Source organism: Pistacia vera, unplaced genomic scaffold, assembly GCF_008641045.1.
Source record: "Pistacia vera cultivar Batoury unplaced genomic scaffold, PisVer_v2 Contig348, whole genome shotgun sequence".
Lineage (NCBI taxonomy): Eukaryota > Viridiplantae > Streptophyta > Magnoliopsida > Sapindales > Anacardiaceae > Pistacia > Pistacia vera.
Window position 1 is genome coordinate 173,436 of NW_022196166.1, and position 19,333 is coordinate 192,768.

Here is a 19,333-nt window from a genome sequence, read left to right on the forward strand (position 1 = left end):
TAACTAATAATATTGTAATTTTTAAAATATTATTTTCAGATAAATACGTGAAAAAATGTATATATATTTTAAAATACTCTTTTATAATAAACATGTTAAATATAGTCTCATTTCTGTATATGTTGATATGCGACATATTCTCATTCTCATTATATTTTAGATATTATTCTATTTTACTTACTGCAGATATTATATCATTATTATAATATTTTTTATCTTTTATCACACTTTGCAGTGATGGATCTAGAAATTTATGTTAGAATAGATCAAAATAAAAATTAATTGTATATTAATATTTTGTTAGGATGGGCCAAAATTCAGAATTTGTACATATTAGTATTTAAAAACAAAAATTTGAGGGTGGGCCAAAACTAGGTTGGATCCGCCTCTATACTTTTGTGTATTTACCTACCATTCATAATAACTTAATACAATTAAATTAAATTTATTTCAGATATCTATCCGATATATTCCAACCCTTTAAGTTGTTTCTCTTGTCATTTCAAAAATATTTTTCGAACATATTACGATTCTCTTCTATTATCTCTTTTACCCTTTCAATTATAACATGGTATCAAAAATTTTATCTCAATTCTAACGGGATAAATTAATCCTTTGTTACATTTAAAAAAAAAAAAAAAACACAAAACAAATTTATAATCGAAAACCTCCTTTTTGTATGTTCATCATGTTTCTTGAGGTTCATTCGTTAGAATTAGATAATATAATCATAAATCGGCTCTGCTCAGCTTTAATATTTCATTACAGACAAACGTGGTTCTCCTGTCTCTGTCACATCTCTCTTCTACTGGTCAGTAAAATATACTGTTCAAAAACAAACAAACCATACCAAACCAACCAGAACCCAAAAAGATAAAAGATAGAACTCTCTTGGTAACTGCTCGTATTTGTATTTTTACAACTTCACTCTCTGCTGTTCGGCTCTCATTTCTAATCTTGTCTTCTTCCTCTCATTTCTTCTTACGATAAAATTCTGAATCAAACAAAGCTCATCACCACACTCATTCTTACCCATTCGCAGTAAGAATCTACCGAATGCCACTCGCTTTTTTGTTTTGTTTAAATTAAGCATTTTCTATGCATTGTTCATGTATTGGCTTTCGTTTGTTCTACCCCTTTTGTTCATGGTAATGATGCTTCTTTTGAAACCCTTTTTTCTGTTGAACTCTGTTTTACTGAAAAGGGTTACCGTGTGTTGGAGTTGGAGCTCATAAAGCTTAAAAAAATTCTGTCTTTTTTTTTGTAGAATTGTGGAAAAAAGAATCTCTAAAAGGTTGGTTGTACGTTTCACTTTGTCTCTTCACTTTTGGTTCCTTTTCAATTGAGTGATATCTTATCTTTGTTGAATTTGTAAGCTGCATTTACTTTGCTTCTTCTTTTCACGGCTACTCCAGCTTCTGCTTGGTTTAGATCTTGTTCGGAGGTTTTCTGAAGTTTATCTTTCCTTTTATCGAAAGTTTCTCAGAAAATATTTTCCATGAAAACAAACAGATTCCTGGTGTTCTCTACTTTTGAGTAGACAAGATAAGCAGGTTTGAGCGTTTCTTTAAAATTCTTTTTGCGTCCTTGACCTCAAATTGATAGCCCCACCCGCATAAACTATAATAACACTGCTTATTGCCCTCATTTCTCGGCCACAATGGAGGGGGAAGCTTGACATCATAAATTATAATAATGCCCTCTCAGGAGCCTAAATTTGCCTTTTTTGTCCTGTTTCTAGTAGGGGCATTTATTTCAATTTTTTGACTTTATGTAGGTCCCCATGGGACCCCAGTAGTATGAGTCATGAGCATGATATAACTGTGATACGCTTTTACTGTCTGGTTCAAGAAATTGATTGTGTTGTGTTGACCATTTATTTTTTTTGCTCTTGCTGTTGATTACTTTTGGTTTGGGTAAGTTTCATTTTGGTTAATGAATCTTTTGCTTTTATGGCTTTTGGTATTGTGATGATAAGAGTAGTTATCCTTCACGAAGCTATTTAATTTGTTCATGAACATCTGCATTGGATTCTTTTGTCTCAGCTTGTGATATTTTCATCTCTCTTAAATTTTAGGTCTAGTGGGTCAGGGGAGCATTGAATTGGTGAAGCTAAAATTACTCCATTTATTTTCACTTTTCTGCCTAGAAGGTTTATCATTCACATTATGCAGACTCCCAAAACAAGGTAACCCTTGACGCCTTTATGAAGGCTCTCTCTCTTCTTTGTTGTTATGTTGAATAAGGCAAGTTGTGAATTATTATCTTATCTTCCTATATATGGTAATTTGGTTCCATGAATGTGAAAGGTGTACAGTAAAGTTCTCTGCTGGAAATTGATGGCTGTTCATATCTGTTTGTATTCTGGTTGCTTGAGCCTCTCCTTGATACTCTTCACCCCTTTATAATTGATTTAGTTTTTTCTCTGGAATTATCCAAACATGCATCATGCTTTTCCTGAGTGGTGAAATATAAGTTTCACAATTTAACCTTCACTATCAAGCTACCACTAGCATAGTCGGTTTAAAGAGTCATGAACTGCAATTTTTTTTGGTTTCAGCATCAAAACAAAGATTATGATATACCCTTGTCTCTTGCATTAACTTGAGGGTGTGCAGGACCACATTGGTGGGACTCGTAGATGGAGTTATGGTAACATGAAGGGCTGCATACTATGATAAAACTAATTAAATTTGTGTCTGTTTGTATGATGGCTAATTATTATTATTATATATATATATATATATTTTTTTGTAATCATGTCTTATCAAATTATCCTGTTGAAACATTCTCAGATTTGAACTTGGGATCAAAAGTTGTCATTTGAGTTTTCTTGCTGCAATTGTAATGCTTTTGTTTTACCTGAACTTTGAGATCTTGTTTTTTTCTTTATCTTTTTGGGATCTGTGATATTGATTGACTAAAAACCATTTATTAAGTTACACTCAGTTGTATGACTTATATGTAACAAATGGCTATTGTAAACTGTATGAGAGAGAATTGATTTTCATGGGAATAGTGGAATATTTGGATTATAATGAGTTAAGGTGACTGGATGAACGGGCATCCTCTGTTTTCAAGAGAATTATAATTTGCGTACCAATTTCATGCCAAACGATAGACTCTTAGCTGATCCCATTGTTCATAAATGGATGGTATCTGACTTGTTTATGTGAATCCTGTTCTCTTTTTGTGTGTTCCTGATTGTTGCCATATGGTTTTGTTTGTAGAAGTGGCTCTTCAGAAGTCCCACTGAAGGTCTCTCCTCGAGCTGCACGGCAACTGAATACAACTGCATTAGAGTCCAAGTCTGCGTCTTCATCAAGTCAAACTTGTAGGACACCAAAAGAGAGAAGCCCTAAGGTTGTTGAACGCAGGACACCCAGAAGCCCAGTGGCTGAGGTACTTGATTTAATGAAATTAACAAATGTTGCTATTATTACATAATTTGACAGCATTGCTGAATCTTGGAGATCAGTTTGTAATAGTATAATAGCCCAAACATTAAAGTTTTTGCAACTTAAAGGTAACACTCAATGTTGCTTTCTTGGTGAAAAATTTAGGTCTTCAGAAAATGACATTTTAAGTTTCTAAATCTAGTTTCTGGTTGAAAGTTTTAACTGAATTGAATGTGTTGCATTCATTTTCTTTCAAAGAACGTGAGAAGTCAGTTAGCTAGGATGGTCCTTTCCATGAGAGGCCTTATGGATTTTCTTTAGATTAGGTGAAATATTTAATTCAGGTATTTGAAAGAGGTTGGGAAAGTGAAATGGTTTATTACTTCCTAATATAGTCTCATTTCTGTATATGTTGATATGCGACATATTCTCATTCTCATTATATTTTAGATATTATTCTATTTTACTTACTGCAGATATTATATCATTATTATAATATTTTTTATCTTTTATCACACTTTGCAGTGATGGATCTAGAAATTTATGTTAGAATAGATCAAAATAAAAATTAATTGTATATTAATATTTTGTTAGGATGGGCCAAAATTCAGAATTTGTACATATTAGTATTTAAAAACAAAAATTTGAGGGTGGGCCAAAACTAGGTTGGATCCGCCTCTATACTTTTGTGTATTTACCTACCATTCATAATAACTTAATACAATTAAATTAAATTTATTTCAGATATCTATCCGATATATTCCAACCCTTTAAGTTGTTTCTCTTGTCATTTCAAAAATATTTTTCGAACATATTACGATTCTCTTCTATTATCTCTTTTACCCTTTCAATTATAACATGGTATCAAAAATTTTATCTCAATTCTAACGGGATAAATTAATCCTTTGTTACATTTAAAAAAAAAAAAAAAACACAAAACAAATTTATAATCGAAAACCTCCTTTTTGTATGTTCATCATGTTTCTTGAGGTTCATTCGTTAGAATTAGATAATATAATCATAAATCGGCTCTGCTCAGCTTTAATATTTCATTACAGACAAACGTGGTTCTCCTGTCTCTGTCACATCTCTCTTCTACTGGTCAGTAAAATATACTGTTCAAAAACAAACAAACCATACCAAACCAACCAGAACCCAAAAAGATAAAAGATAGAACTCTCTTGGTAACTGCTCGTATTTGTATTTTTACAACTTCACTCTCTGCTGTTCGGCTCTCATTTCTAATCTTGTCTTCTTCCTCTCATTTCTTCTTACGATAAAATTCTGAATCAAACAAAGCTCATCACCACACTCATTCTTACCCATTCGCAGTAAGAATCTACCGAATGCCACTCGCTTTTTTGTTTTGTTTAAATTAAGCATTTTCTATGCATTGTTCATGTATTGGCTTTCGTTTGTTCTACCCCTTTTGTTCATGGTAATGATGCTTCTTTTGAAACCCTTTTTTCTGTTGAACTCTGTTTTACTGAAAAGGGTTACCGTGTGTTGGAGTTGGAGCTCATAAAGCTTAAAAAAATTCTGTCTTTTTTTTTGTAGAATTGTGGAAAAAAGAATCTCTAAAAGGTTGGTTGTACGTTTCACTTTGTCTCTTCACTTTTGGTTCCTTTTCAATTGAGTGATATCTTATCTTTGTTGAATTTGTAAGCTGCATTTACTTTGCTTCTTCTTTTCACGGCTACTCCAGCTTCTGCTTGGTTTAGATCTTGTTCGGAGGTTTTCTGAAGTTTATCTTTCCTTTTATCGAAAGTTTCTCAGAAAATATTTTCCATGAAAACAAACAGATTCCTGGTGTTCTCTACTTTTGAGTAGACAAGATAAGCAGGTTTGAGCGTTTCTTTAAAATTCTTTTTGCGTCCTTGACCTCAAATTGATAGCCCCACCCGCATAAACTATAATAACACTGCTTATTGCCCTCATTTCTCGGCCACAATGGAGGGGGAAGCTTGACATCATAAATTATAATAATGCCCTCTCAGGAGCCTAAATTTGCCTTTTTTGTCCTGTTTCTAGTAGGGGCATTTATTTCAATTTTTTGACTTTATGTAGGTCCCCATGGGACCCCAGTAGTATGAGTCATGAGCATGATATAACTGTGATACGCTTTTACTGTCTGGTTCAAGAAATTGATTGTGTTGTGTTGACCATTTATTTTTTTTGCTCTTGCTGTTGATTACTTTTGGTTTGGGTAAGTTTCATTTTGGTTAATGAATCTTTTGCTTTTATGGCTTTTGGTATTGTGATGATAAGAGTAGTTATCCTTCACGAAGCTATTTAATTTGTTCATGAACATCTGCATTGGATTCTTTTGTCTCAGCTTGTGATATTTTCATCTCTCTTAAATTTTAGGTCTAGTGGGTCAGGGGAGCATTGAATTGGTGAAGCTAAAATTACTCCATTTATTTTCACTTTTCTGCCTAGAAGGTTTATCATTCACATTATGCAGACTCCCAAAACAAGGTAACCCTTGACGCCTTTATGAAGGCTCTCTCTCTTCTTTGTTGTTATGTTGAATAAGGCAAGTTGTGAATTATTATCTTATCTTCCTATATATGGTAATTTGGTTCCATGAATGTGAAAGGTGTACAGTAAAGTTCTCTGCTGGAAATTGATGGCTGTTCATATCTGTTTGTATTCTGGTTGCTTGAGCCTCTCCTTGATACTCTTCACCCCTTTATAATTGATTTAGTTTTTTCTCTGGAATTATCCAAACATGCATCATGCTTTTCCTGAGTGGTGAAATATAAGTTTCACAATTTAACCTTCACTATCAAGCTACCACTAGCATAGTCGGTTTAAAGAGTCATGAACTGCAATTTTTTTTGGTTTCAGCATCAAAACAAAGATTATGATATACCCTTGTCTCTTGCATTAACTTGAGGGTGTGCAGGACCACATTGGTGGGACTCGTAGATGGAGTTATGGTAACATGAAGGGCTGCATACTATGATAAAACTAATTAAATTTGTGTCTGTTTGTATGATGGCTAATTATTATTATTATATATATATATATATATTTTTTTGTAATCATGTCTTATCAAATTATCCTGTTGAAACATTCTCAGATTTGAACTTGGGATCAAAAGTTGTCATTTGAGTTTTCTTGCTGCAATTGTAATGCTTTTGTTTTACCTGAACTTTGAGATCTTGTTTTTTTCTTTATCTTTTTGGGATCTGTGATATTGATTGACTAAAAACCATTTATTAAGTTACACTCAGTTGTATGACTTATATGTAACAAATGGCTATTGTAAACTGTATGAGAGAGAATTGATTTTCATGGGAATAGTGGAATATTTGGATTATAATGAGTTAAGGTGACTGGATGAACGGGCATCCTCTGTTTTCAAGAGAATTATAATTTGCGTACCAATTTCATGCCAAACGATAGACTCTTAGCTGATCCCATTGTTCATAAATGGATGGTATCTGACTTGTTTATGTGAATCCTGTTCTCTTTTTGTGTGTTCCTGATTGTTGCCATATGGTTTTGTTTGTAGAAGTGGCTCTTCAGAAGTCCCACTGAAGGTCTCTCCTCGAGCTGCACGGCAACTGAATACAACTGCATTAGAGTCCAAGTCTGCGTCTTCATCAAGTCAAACTTGTAGGACACCAAAAGAGAGAAGCCCTAAGGTTGTTGAACGCAGGACACCCAGAAGCCCAGTGGCTGAGGTACTTGATTTAATGAAATTAACAAATGTTGCTATTATTACATAATTTGACAGCATTGCTGAATCTTGGAGATCAGTTTGTAATAGTATAATAGCCCAAACATTAAAGTTTTTGCAACTTAAAGGTAACACTCAATGTTGCTTTCTTGGTGAAAAATTTAGGTCTTCAGAAAATGACATTTTAAGTTTCTAAATCTAGTTTCTGGTTGAAAGTTTTAACTGAATTGAATGTGTTGCATTCATTTTCTTTCAAAGAACGTGAGAAGTCAGTTAGCTAGGATGGTCCTTTCCATGAGAGGCCTTATGGATTTTCTTTAGATTAGGTGAAATATTTAATTCAGGTATTTGAAAGAGGTTGGGAAAGTGAAATGGTTTATTACTTCCTCTGATAGTGATCTTTCCCCGTTGTTTTATGCAGATTTAGAATAGTTTTAGGCCATGTAAACTTTTTGTTCTTTTCACATATGTTTCTGCTGTTATATGATTTGATTGATGGGATTTGGTTTTACTGTCTTCCTTATATTATGAATTATATTTTGCATCACTAAAGATCTAAGCTACGGTTCTTTTTCTTTTCTCTCATCTGCATGGAACTTCAATGCCATAGTTTTAGACTTTGAGGTCGATATGTTTGCGCTACTTGTTATATCACTTTATTAAGCTGGTTCCATTGGAATTTGCTGAATAATTCAAAGCCTTCATCATTTTTCTTGCTCCAGAAGAAGCGACCAAGCAGAATATCTGAATTGGAATCTCAGATATCTCAACTTCAGGAGGATTTGAAGAAGGCAAAGGATCAGTTGAGTTCATCTGAGTCATGCAAGAATCAAGCGCAGCAAGATGCGGAGGATTCCAAGAAGCAACTGTTGGCCATGTCTTCAAAGCTAGAGGAATCCCAGAAGCAGCTTCTGGAGCTATCTGCTTCTGAGGAAGCTAGCCATAGTGAACTTCAGAAGACATCCCAAGAGCAGGATCAATCATGGCAGTCTGAGCTTGAGGGTGTGCAGAAGCAGCACTTGACCGACTCGGCTGCCTTGGCATCTGCCTTGAATGAGATTCAGCAGCTTAAGGCTCAGCTTGAAATGGTAGCTGAATCTGAGGCTGCACAGAGCAAGCACACAGAATCTGCACCTGTGGAACTCCAGAGCTTGAAAGGAAATCTGATAGAAACTCTTTCACTCGTGGAGAACATGAAAAACCAGCTAAGGGAAAGCAAAGAGTCAGAAACTCAGGCCCATGCAATGGCCAGTGAAACTCTGGTGCAACTTGAAACTGCTAAAAAATTGGTAGAGGCTCTCAAGTCAGATGGTATGAAAGCCAATGAAGCGTACAACTCCATTGCTTCAGAATTAGACCAGTCAAGAGCCCGTGTAAACTTGTTAGAAGGGCTTGTTAGCAAACTTGAAGCAGACCTGAATAATGCTAGCAGAAACCTTTCTCAAAATTTTGCTGCTGATCATGATCCAAAGCAAGAAATAGAAGAAAACCAAAAGACAAAGGAATCAAAACAGCTTGAAGAGGAGCTTCATACTTTAAAGTCAGAGGTTGAACGGTTAAGAACTGCTCTAGAAATTAGTGAGACCAAATTCCATGAAGAACAAATCCAGAGCACAGTGCAGATAAAAAGTGCTTATGAGCTGGTGGATCAGATAAAATCTAGGACAGGCCTAAGAGAGGCTGAACTGGAAGCCGAGCTGGAGAAAACAAAATCTGACATTGAAGAATTGAAAGCAAACCTGATGGATAAGGAAACTGAATTGCAAGGAATTTCTGAGGAGAATGAGGGCCTGCATATGAAACTCGACAAAAACGTATCGTGCCAGAGAACATCTGAACTGGAGAATGATCTCAGGAAACATAAGCAAGCTGTGGCAGATTTGAAGGCAAATCTAATGGATAAGGAGACAGAACTGCAGAATATTTCTGAGGAGAATGAGAAGCTAAAGTTGGAAGTTAGCAAAAGGGAAACGGACACACATAAAGTGAATATTGATGTGGATGCCGAAGTAGCGGTAGCTAGGGCTGCAGAGCGAGAGGCTCTGATTAAGCTTGGGCTCACGATGGAGGAGGCAGATAAGAGTAACAGGAGGACTGCAAGAGTAACCGAGCAGCTTGAGGCAGCACAGGCGGCAAATGCTGAAGCAGAGGCAGAGTTGAGAAGGCTAAAAGTGCAGTCTGATCAATGGAGGAAGGCTGCAGAGGCAGCAGCTGCTATGCTTTCCGGAGCAAACAACGGGAAATTTATGGACAGAAGTGGCTCATTGGACAGCAATTATAACCATGTCACCGGAAAAATAAGCCCACCGTTTTCTGAAGATATTGATGATGATTTGCTGAAGAAGAAGAACGGAAATGTGCTAAAGAAAATCGGAGTGTTGTGGAAGAAACCTCAGAAATAGAAACAATACAACAGGTGAGAATATGTTTCCTAAATTGTATGAGCCACTCTTGCAGCCTTGCATTTCCTTTCTCCAACCCTATCTAATTGATTCATTTTTGCTTCTTTTGACAGATACTTCCGTCCATCCAAACGGCTAATTTATTTTGTGATGAAGTGAAAATGAGCACTCTCCCAATATTTGTATTAGTAATGTGGTGACAGTACTTACTAAAAGCTTATTCTGGTTAACTTTTTGCAGCCATGGATGTTTTATATTGTAGCAGTGCATAATGTATTAATATGCAAAAACTGGAGTCTCACATGCTTGGGATTATAAAAAATATGTATGTTTTTAGTAATCACAGCATCAAACCTTTATAATCACTTGTTAATGCGGGATTAAAATTGAACTTTTGTGTACAAATAACATGGATATTCCTCAGGAAAGAGCTATTTTATCTTATACCAAAATGCAAGCTAATATGAATATGGGTCGATATTATGTTTACATTAGAGCAAAGGCGAAGTTGCAGACATTGATTTATGATATCAAATTTTCCGAACCCAGAGATCTATAAACAAGTTCATGTTTGGTTAGTAGATGCTGAACCAATGAGCAATAATAACGATAATGCGGGTTAATAAATAAAAAGAGTTGACAAAAAGAATTTTCAAGTGGTTTGAATGTAAGATGTAAATCCTACGTTTATTGTCATTTTATTTACAAAAAGATATTTGCTCTCAAGACAAATAATTGCTCTTTTGTTATGGAAAAAATGAAATTTTAGGATACCTTATGTGGGTTGAGACCCCTATTTATATTGTTGTATGGGTGGTCTTACTCATAAAGTAATCCCCTCATCGCGTGACATGACAAACCGCCTTTCTTAGAGACTTATTAGTGAAGTAGTCCTCTCTCACATGAATGACAGCTTAGCTCCAAACTTTACTGTTGAAACAACTCATGGCAACCTTACAAATGAAATAACCCTTTATTAGTGTCACATGCGACCTGAACAGATGCATGGTCACAAAGCACGTGACAAAGGCTCATGCCTGTATTTGCATAGTCATAAGACACGTGACACAGATTTATGCTTCCCGAATTTACCATATAACAGTAATAACAGTAGGAAAAGTGGATATTATATTAATGATTTAAACGATAAAAAGGTAATAAAATATAACACGGTATTTAAAATGAATATGATTCATAGTATGAAATCACAACCGTTACATACTTGTATCATAAAAAACACAAAACGGGTTTTTCATGCTGGGCTGGAAGAGGCCCAAATAAATGGTCAGTCTGCAAACAAATGAACAAGGCCGAGGCGACTTGAGGGCTTTTTATAAATCCAAAAATTAGGGTTTTTTAACATAGCGCTCACGGCTTTAGTAGTATTTTCTTCTTGCAGCTCCCAACCTTCCAAGTTTTTTTGTCACAGTCGCATAGCCTTCTTCGTACCGCAACCATGGGGTAAAGATTTTTCGCTCAATCCGTTTTCAACTTAATTATTTTTTCTGTGATATCTTAGTTTATGGAACATAGAGAGTCTGGGAAATTTGGGTCTATTATAACATGTTTTTGTGTTTTGATACTATGCTTGTTTGACGAGTGTGTGAATAGAAACATGAAATTACTATGACGGGTTAACAATGGCCAGTGATGTGAGATTAATATTTGCTACTCTTGATGGGGTGCTGTTAACTCCATTTGATGATTCTTATCCACCGAGATCTCTGAGGCCGCTTGATAGTTTGAAGTTTTATTTTATTTTACTTTTTTTAATGCGTGTCGAAATTCAGAATTATGGACAAGATTTATGTAGATTAGGTCATTATTTGTGTGTGGTTGTTAATGGCAGTGTTTCAAAATTTTCATGTATGTTATATTAAGGATAGAATAACTTAAGATGATTCAAATTGGACTTGATTTGTTCTTTTGTTTGAATAATTAAAAAAAAAAAAAATTTATGTTTTGTTGTGGATGGATAAATTATTTGCAGGAAGACACGTGGGATGGGAGCTGGTCGCAAGTTGAAGACCCACCGTAGAAACCAAAGGTGGGCTGATAAGGCATATAAAAAGTCCAACCTCGGCAATGAGTGGAAGAAGCCATTTGCTGGCTCCTCTCATGCAAAAGGCATTGTTCTTGAGAAAATGTATGACATTTTAAGTTTCTAAATCTAGTTTCTGTTGAAAGTTTAACTGAATTGAATGTGTTGCATTCATTTTCTTTCAAAGAACGTGAGAAGTCAGTTAGCTAGGTGGTCTTTCCATGAGAGGCCTATGGATTTTCTTAGATTAGGTGAAATATTTAATTCAGGTATTTGAAAGAGGTTGGGAAAGTGAAATGGTTATTACTTCCTCTGATAGTGATCTTTCCCCGTTGTTTTATGCAGATTTAGAATAGTTTTAGGCCATGTAAACTTTTTGTTCTTTTCACATATGTTTCTGCTGTTATATGATTTGATTGATGGGATTTGGTTTTACGTCTTCCTTATATTATGAATTATTTTGCATCACTAAAGATCTAAGCTACGTTCTTTTTCTTTTCTCTCATCTGCATGGAACTTCAATGCCATAGTTTTAGACTTTGAGGTCGATATGTTTCTCTACTGTTTATCACTTTATTAAGCTGGTTCCATTGGAATTTGCTGAATAATTCAAAGCCTTCATCATTTTCTTGCTCCAGAAGAAGCGACCAAGCAGAATATCTGAATTGGAATCTCAGATTCTCAACTTCAGGAGGATTTGAAGAAGGCAAAGGATCAGTTAGTTCATCTGAGTCATGCAAGAATCAAGCGCAGCAAGATGCGGAGGATTCCAAGAAGCACTGTTGCCATGTCTTCAAAAGCGAGGATCCCAGAAGCAGCTCTGGAGCTATCTGCTTCTGAGGAAGCTAGCCATAGTGAACTTCAGAAGATATCCCAAGAGCAGGATCAATCATGGCAGTCTGAGCTTGAGGGTGTGCAGAAGCAGCACTTGACCGACTCGGCTGCCTTGGCATCTGCCTTGAATGAGATTCAGCGCTTAAGGCTCAGCTTGAAATGGTAGCTGAATCTGAGGCTGCACAGAGCAAGCACACAGAATCTGCACCTGTGGAACTCCAGAGCTTGAAAGGAAATCTGAAGAAACTCTTTCACTGGTGAGAACATGAAAAACCAGCTAAGGGAAAGCAAAGAGTCAGAAACTCAGGCCCATGCATGGCCAGTGAAACTCTGGTGCAACTTGAAACTGCTAAAAAATTGGTAGAGGCTCTCAAGTCAGATGGTATGAAACCAATGAAGCTACAACTCCATTGCTTCAGAATTAGACCAGTCAAGAGCCGTGTAAACTTGTTAGAAGGGCTTGTTAGCAAACTTGAAGCAGACCTGAATAATGCTAGCAGAAACCTTTCTCAAAATTTCTGCTGATCATGATCCAAAGCAAGAAATAGAAGAAAACCAAAAGACAAAGGAATCAAAACAGCTTGAAGAGGAGCTTCATACTTTAAAGTCAGAGGTTGAACGGTTAAGAACTGCTCTAGAAATTAGTGAGACCAAATTCCATGAAGAACAAATCCAGAGCACAGTGCAGATAAAAAGTGCTTATGAGCTGGTGGATCAGATAAATCTAGGACAGGCCTAAGAGAGGCTGAACTGGAAGCCGAGCTGGAGAAAACAAAACTGACATTGAAGAATTGAAAGCAAACCTGATGGATAAGGAAACTGAATTGCAGGAATTTCTGAGGAGAATGAGGGCCTGCTATGAAACTCGACAAAAATATCTGCCAGAGAACATCTGAACTGGAGAATGATCTCAGGAAACATAAGCAAGCTGTGGCAGATTTGAAGGCAAATCTAATGGATAAGGAGACAGAACTGCAGAATATTTCTGAGGAGAATGAGAAGCTAAAGTTGGAAGTTAGCAAAAGGGAAACGGACACACATAAAGTGAATATTGATGTGGATCCGAAGTAGCGGTAGCTAGGGCTGCAGAGCGAGAGGCTCTGATTAAGTTTGTTTAAATTAAGCATTTTCTATGCATTGTTCATGTATTGGCTTTCGTTTGTTCTACCCCTTTTGTTCATGGTAATGATGCTTCTTTTGAAACCCTTTTTTCTGTTGAACTCTGTTTTACTGAAAAGGGTTACCGTGTGTTGGAGTTGGAGCTCATAAAGCTTAAAAAAATTCTGTCTTTTTTTTTGTAGAATTGTGGAAAAAAGAATCTCTAAAAGGTTGGTTGTACGTTTCACTTTGTCTCTTCACTTTTGGTTCCTTTTCAATTGAGTGATATCTTATCTTTGTTGAATTTGTAAGCTGCATTTACTTTGCTTCTTCTTTTCACGGCTACTCCAGCTTCTGCTTGGTTTAGATCTTGTTCGGAGGTTTTCTGAAGTTTATCTTTCCTTTTATCGAAAGTTTCTCAGAAAATATTTTCCATGAAAACAAACAGATTCCTGGTGTTCTCTACTTTTGAGTAGACAAGATAAGCAGGTTTGAGCGTTTCTTTAAAATTCTTTTTGCGTCCTTGACCTCAAATTGATAGCCCCACCCGCATAAACTATAATAACACTGCTTATTGCCCTCATTTCTCGGCCACAATGGAGGGGGAAGCTTGACATCATAAATTATAATAATGCCCTCTCAGGAGCCTAAATTTGCCTTTTTTGTCCTGTTTCTAGTAGGGGCATTTATTTCAATTTTTTGACTTTATGTAGGTCCCCATGGGACCCCAGTAGTATGAGTCATGAGCATGATATAACTGTGATACGCTTTTACTGTCTGGTTCAAGAAATTGATTGTGTTGTGTTGACCATTTATTTTTTTTGCTCTTGCTGTTGATTACTTTTGGTTTGGGTAAGTTTCATTTTGGTTAATGAATCTTTTGCTTTTATGGCTTTTGGTATTGTGATGATAAGAGTAGTTATCCTTCACGAAGCTATTTAATTTGTTCATGAACATCTGCATTGGATTCTTTTGTCTCAGCTTGTGATATTTTCATCTCTCTTAAATTTTAGGTCTAGTGGGTCAGGGGAGCATTGAATTGGTGAAGCTAAAATTACTCCATTTATTTTCACTTTTCTGCCTAGAAGGTTTATCATTCACATTATGCAGACTCCCAAAACAAGGTAACCCTTGACGCCTTTATGAAGGCTCTCTCTCTTCTTTGTTGTTATGTTGAATAAGGCAAGTTGTGAATTATTATCTTATCTTCCTATATATGGTAATTTGGTTCCATGAATGTGAAAGGTGTACAGTAAAGTTCTCTGCTGGAAATTGATGGCTGTTCATATCTGTTTGTATTCTGGTTGCTTGAGCCTCTCCTTGATACTCTTCACCCCTTTATAATTGATTTAGTTTTTTCTCTGGAATTATCCAAACATGCATCATGCTTTTCCTGAGTGGTGAAATATAAGTTTCACAATTTAACCTTCACTATCAAGCTACCACTAGCATAGTCGGTTTAAAGAGTCATGAACTGCAATTTTTTTTGGTTTCAGCATCAAAACAAAGATTATGATATACCCTTGTCTCTTGCATTAACTTGAGGGTGTGCAGGACCACATTGGTGGGACTCGTAGATGGAGTTATGGTAACATGAAGGGCTGCATACTATGATAAAACTAATTAAATTTGTGTCTGTTTGTATGATGGCTAATTATTATTATTATATATATATATATATATTTTTTTGTAATCATGTCTTATCAAATTATCCTGTTGAAACATTCTCAGATTTGAACTTGGGATCAAAAGTTGTCATTTGAGTTTTCTTGCTGCAATTGTAATGCTTTTGTTTTACCTGAACTTTGAGATCTTGTTTTTTTCTTTATCTTTTTGGGATCTGTGATATTGATTGACTAAAAACCATTTATTAAGTTACACTCAGTTGTATGACTTATATGTAACAAATGGCTATTGTAAACTGTATGAGAGAGAATTGATTTTCATGGGAATAGTGGAATATTTGGATTATAATGAGTTAAGGTGACTGGATGAACGGGCATCCTCTGTTTTCAAGAGAATTATAATTTGCGTACCAATTTCATGCCAAACGATAGACTCTTAGCTGATCCCATTGTTCATAAATGGATGGTATCTGACTTGTTTATGTGAATCCTGTTCTCTTTTTGTGTGTTCCTGATTGTTGCCATATGGTTTTGTTTGTAGAAGTGGCTCTTCAGAAGTCCCACTGAAGGTCTCTCCTCGAGCTGCACGGCAACTGAATACAACTGCATTAGAGTCCAAGTCTGCGTCTTCATCAAGTCAAACTTGTAGGACACCAAAAGAGAGAAGCCCTAAGGTTGTTGAACGCAGGACACCCAGAAGCCCAGTGGCTGAGGTACTTGATTTAATGAAATTAACAAATGTTGCTATTATTACATAATTTGACAGCATTGCTGAATCTTGGAGATCAGTTTGTAATAGTATAATAGCCCAAACATTAAAGTTTTTGCAACTTAAAGGTAACACTCAATGTTGCTTTCTTGGTGAAAAATTTAGGTCTTCAGAAAATGACATTTTAAGTTTCTAAATCTAGTTTCTGGTTGAAAGTTTTAACTGAATTGAATGTGTTGCATTCATTTTCTTTCAAAGAACGTGAGAAGTCAGTTAGCTAGGATGGTCCTTTCCATGAGAGGCCTTATGGATTTTCTTTAGATTAGGTGAAATATTTAATTCAGGTATTTGAAAGAGGTTGGGAAAGTGAAATGGTTTATTACTTCCTCTGATAGTGATCTTTCCCCGTTGTTTTATGCAGATTTAGAATAGTTTTAGGCCATGTAAACTTTTTGTTCTTTTCACATATGTTTCTGCTGTTATATGATTTGATTGATGGGATTTGGTTTTACTGTCTTCCTTATATTATGAATTATATTTTGCATCACTAAAGATCTAAGCTACGGTTCTTTTTCTTTTCTCTCATCTGCATGGAACTTCAATGCCATAGTTTTAGACTTTGAGGTCGATATGTTTGCGCTACTTGTTATATCACTTTATTAAGCTGGTTCCATTGGAATTTGCTGAATAATTCAAAGCCTTCATCATTTTTCTTGCTCCAGAAGAAGCGACCAAGCAGAATATCTGAATTGGAATCTCAGATATCTCAACTTCAGGAGGATTTGAAGAAGGCAAAGGATCAGTTGAGTTCATCTGAGTCATGCAAGAATCAAGCGCAGCAAGATGCGGAGGATTCCAAGAAGCAACTGTTGGCCATGTCTTCAAAGCTAGAGGAATCCCAGAAGCAGCTTCTGGAGCTATCTGCTTCTGAGGAAGCTAGCCATAGTGAACTTCAGAAGACATCCCAAGAGCAGGATCAATCATGGCAGTCTGAGCTTGAGGGTGTGCAGAAGCAGCACTTGACCGACTCGGCTGCCTTGGCATCTGCCTTGAATGAGATTCAGCAGCTTAAGGCTCAGCTTGAAATGGTAGCTGAATCTGAGGCTGCACAGAGCAAGCACACAGAATCTGCACCTGTGGAACTCCAGAGCTTGAAAGGAAATCTGATAGAAACTCTTTCACTCGTGGAGAACATGAAAAACCAGCTAAGGGAAAGCAAAGAGTCAGAAACTCAGGCCCATGCAATGGCCAGTGAAACTCTGGTGCAACTTGAAACTGCTAAAAAATTGGTAGAGGCTCTCAAGTCAGATGGTATGAAAGCCAATGAAGCGTACAACTCCATTGCTTCAGAATTAGACCAGTCAAGAGCCCGTGTAAACTTGTTAGAAGGGCTTGTTAGCAAACTTGAAGCAGACCTGAATAATGCTAGCAGAAACCTTTCTCAAAATTTTGCTGCTGATCATGATCCAAAGCAAGAAATAGAAGAAAACCAAAAGACAAAGGAATCAAAACAGCTTGAAGAGGAGCTTCATACTTTAAAGTCAGAGGTTGAACGGTTAAGAACTGCTCTAGAAATTAGTGAGACCAAATTCCATGAAGAACAAATCCAGAGCACAGTGCAGATAAAAAGTGCTTATGAGCTGGTGGATCAGATAAAATCTAGGACAGGCCTAAGAGAGGCTGAACTGGAAGCCGAGCTGGAGAAAACAAAATCTGACATTGAAGAATTGAAAGCAAACCTGATGGATAAGGAAACTGAATTGCAAGGAATTTCTGAGGAGAATGAGGGCCTGCATATGAAACTCGACAAAAACGTATCGTGCCAGAGAACATCTGAACTGGAGAATGATCTCAGGAAACATAAGCAAGCTGTGGCAGATTTGAAGGCAAATCTAATGGATAAGGAGACAGAACTGCAGAATATTTCTGAGGAGAATGAGAAGCTAAAGTTGGAAGTTAGCAAAAGGGAAACGGACACACATAAAGTGAATATTGATGTGGATGCCGAAGTAGCGGTAGCTAGGGCTGCAGAGCGAGAGGCTCTGATTAAGCTTGGGCTCACGATGGAGGAGGCAGATAAGAGTAACAGGAGGACTGCAAGAGTAACCGAGCAGCTTGAGGCAGCACAGGCGGCAAATGCTGAAGCAGAGGCAGAGTTGAGAAGGCTAAAAGTGCAGTCTGATCAATGGAGGAAGGCTGCAGAGGCAGCAGCTGCTATGCTTTCCGGAGCAAACAACGGGAAATTTATGGACAGAAGTGGCTCATTGGACAGCAATTATAACCATGTCACCGGAAAAATAAGCCCACCGTTTTCTGAAGATATTGATGATGATTTGCTGAAGAAGAAGAACGGAAATGTGCTAAAGAAAATCGGAGTGTTGTGGAAGAAACCTCAGAAATAGAAACAATACAACAGGTGAGAATATGTTTCCTAAATTGTATGAGCCACTCTTGCAGCCTTGCATTTCCTTTCTCCAACCCTATCTAATTGATTCATTTTTGCTTCTTTTGACAGATACTTCCGTCCATCCAAACGGCTAATTTATTTTGTGATGAAGTGAAAATGAGCACTCTCCCAATATTTGTATTAGTAATGTGGTGACAGTACTTACTAAAAGCTTATTCTGGTTAACTTTTTGCAGCCATGGATGTTTTATATTGTAGCAGTGCATAATGTATTAATATGCAAAAACTGGAGTTTCACATGCTTGGGATTATAAAAAATATGTATGTTTTTAGTAATCACAGCATCAAACCTTTATAATCACTTGTTAATGCGGGATTAAAATTGGACTTTTGTCTACAAATAACATGGATATTCCTCAGGAAAGAGCTATTTTATCTTGTACCAAAATGCAAGCTAATATGAATATGGATCGATATTATGTTTACATTAGAGCAAAGGTGAAGTTGCAGACATTGATTTATGATATCAAATTTTCCGAACCCAGAGATCTATAAACAAGTTCATGATTGGTTAGTAGATGCTAAACGAATGAGCGATAATAACGATAATGCGGGTTAATAAATAAAAAGAGTCGATAAAAAGAATTTTTAAAGTGGTTTGAATATAAGATGTAAATCCTACGTCTATTGTTATCTTATTGATATATTTACAAAAGATATTTGCTTTTAAGAGAGACAATTGCTCTTTTGTTATGGAGAAAATGGAATTTTCGGTACCTTATTTGAGTTGAGACCCCTATTTATATTATTGTATAGGTGGTCTTGCTTACAAAGTAATCCCCTCATCACGTGACACATGGCTTGACAAACCACCATTCTTAAAGACTTATTAGTGAAATAGTCCTCTCATGAGGTGACACGACATGGACGACAATTTAACTCCAAACCTCACTGTTGAAGCAATTTATGACAGTCTTACAAATGAAATAACCCTTTATTGATGTAACACGCGACCTAAACAGATGCATAATCATAGTGCAAATGGCAAGGGCTCATGCCGGCGTTTGCATAGTCATGAGACACGTGACGCAAATTTATGCTTTCCGAATTTACCACATAACAGTAATAACAG

The 19,333-nt window shown here is 36.3% G+C and overlaps 2 protein-coding genes, 1 long non-coding RNA gene, 1 other non-coding gene and 1 pseudogene across 21 annotated transcripts; all 5 read left to right on the forward strand.

Moving 5' to 3' along the window:
* Positions 1–830: 830 nt before the first annotated feature.
* On the forward strand, positions 831–3,396 carry LOC116139214. The gene is made up of 3 exons (XR_004129417.1): positions 831–1,041; positions 2,078–2,188; positions 3,231–3,396. It is a non-coding gene; the product is annotated as an uncharacterized LOC116139214 (long non-coding RNA).
* Positions 3,397–4,544: 1,148 nt separating this feature from the next.
* LOC116139201 (interactor of constitutive active ROPs 3-like) lies at positions 4,545–9,778 on the forward strand. 10 transcript variants are annotated; one of them, XM_031424877.1, is made up of 5 exons: positions 4,545–4,729; positions 4,956–4,989; positions 5,766–5,876; positions 6,919–7,090; positions 7,809–9,778. In XM_031424877.1, exons 3-5 carry the CDS (start codon positions 5,857–5,859, stop codon positions 9,486–9,488), a joined length of 1,872 nt encoding a protein of 623 aa, XP_031280737.1. In that variant the 5' UTR covers positions 4,545–4,729; positions 4,956–4,989; positions 5,766–5,856; the 3' UTR covers positions 9,489–9,778. The 10 variants fall into 10 exon arrangements, with proteins under 10 accessions (XP_031280737.1, XP_031280742.1, XP_031280735.1 ...); XM_031424882.1 differs by having other exon boundaries at positions 6,922–7,090; XM_031424875.1 differs by having other exon boundaries at positions 4,956–4,982.
* A 1,352-nt stretch (positions 9,779–11,130) lies between these two features.
* LOC116139215 lies at positions 11,131–11,220 on the forward strand. Its single transcript, XR_004129418.1, has one exon. It is a non-coding gene; the product is annotated as a small nucleolar RNA SNORD24 (small nucleolar RNA).
* A 541-nt stretch (positions 11,221–11,761) lies between these two features.
* Positions 11,762–13,434, forward strand: LOC116139183 (annotated as a pseudogene).
* A 143-nt stretch (positions 13,435–13,577) lies between these two features.
* On the forward strand, positions 13,578–18,504 carry LOC116139199 (interactor of constitutive active ROPs 3-like). 9 transcript variants are annotated; one of them, XM_031424867.1, is made up of 5 exons: positions 14,260–14,313; positions 14,475–14,585; positions 15,628–15,799; positions 16,518–18,233; positions 18,311–18,504. In XM_031424867.1, exons 2-4 carry the CDS (start codon positions 14,566–14,568, stop codon positions 18,195–18,197), a joined length of 1,872 nt encoding a protein of 623 aa, XP_031280727.1. In that variant the 5' UTR covers positions 14,260–14,313; positions 14,475–14,565; the 3' UTR covers positions 18,198–18,233; positions 18,311–18,504. The 9 variants fall into 9 exon arrangements, with proteins under 9 accessions (XP_031280730.1, XP_031280726.1, XP_031280732.1 ...); XM_031424868.1 differs by having other exon boundaries at positions 16,518–18,211; XM_031424870.1 differs by lacking the exon at positions 14,260–14,313 and adding an exon at positions 13,578–13,691 and having other exon boundaries at positions 15,631–15,799; positions 16,518–18,504.
* The last annotated feature ends 829 nt before the right edge of the window (positions 18,505–19,333 follow it).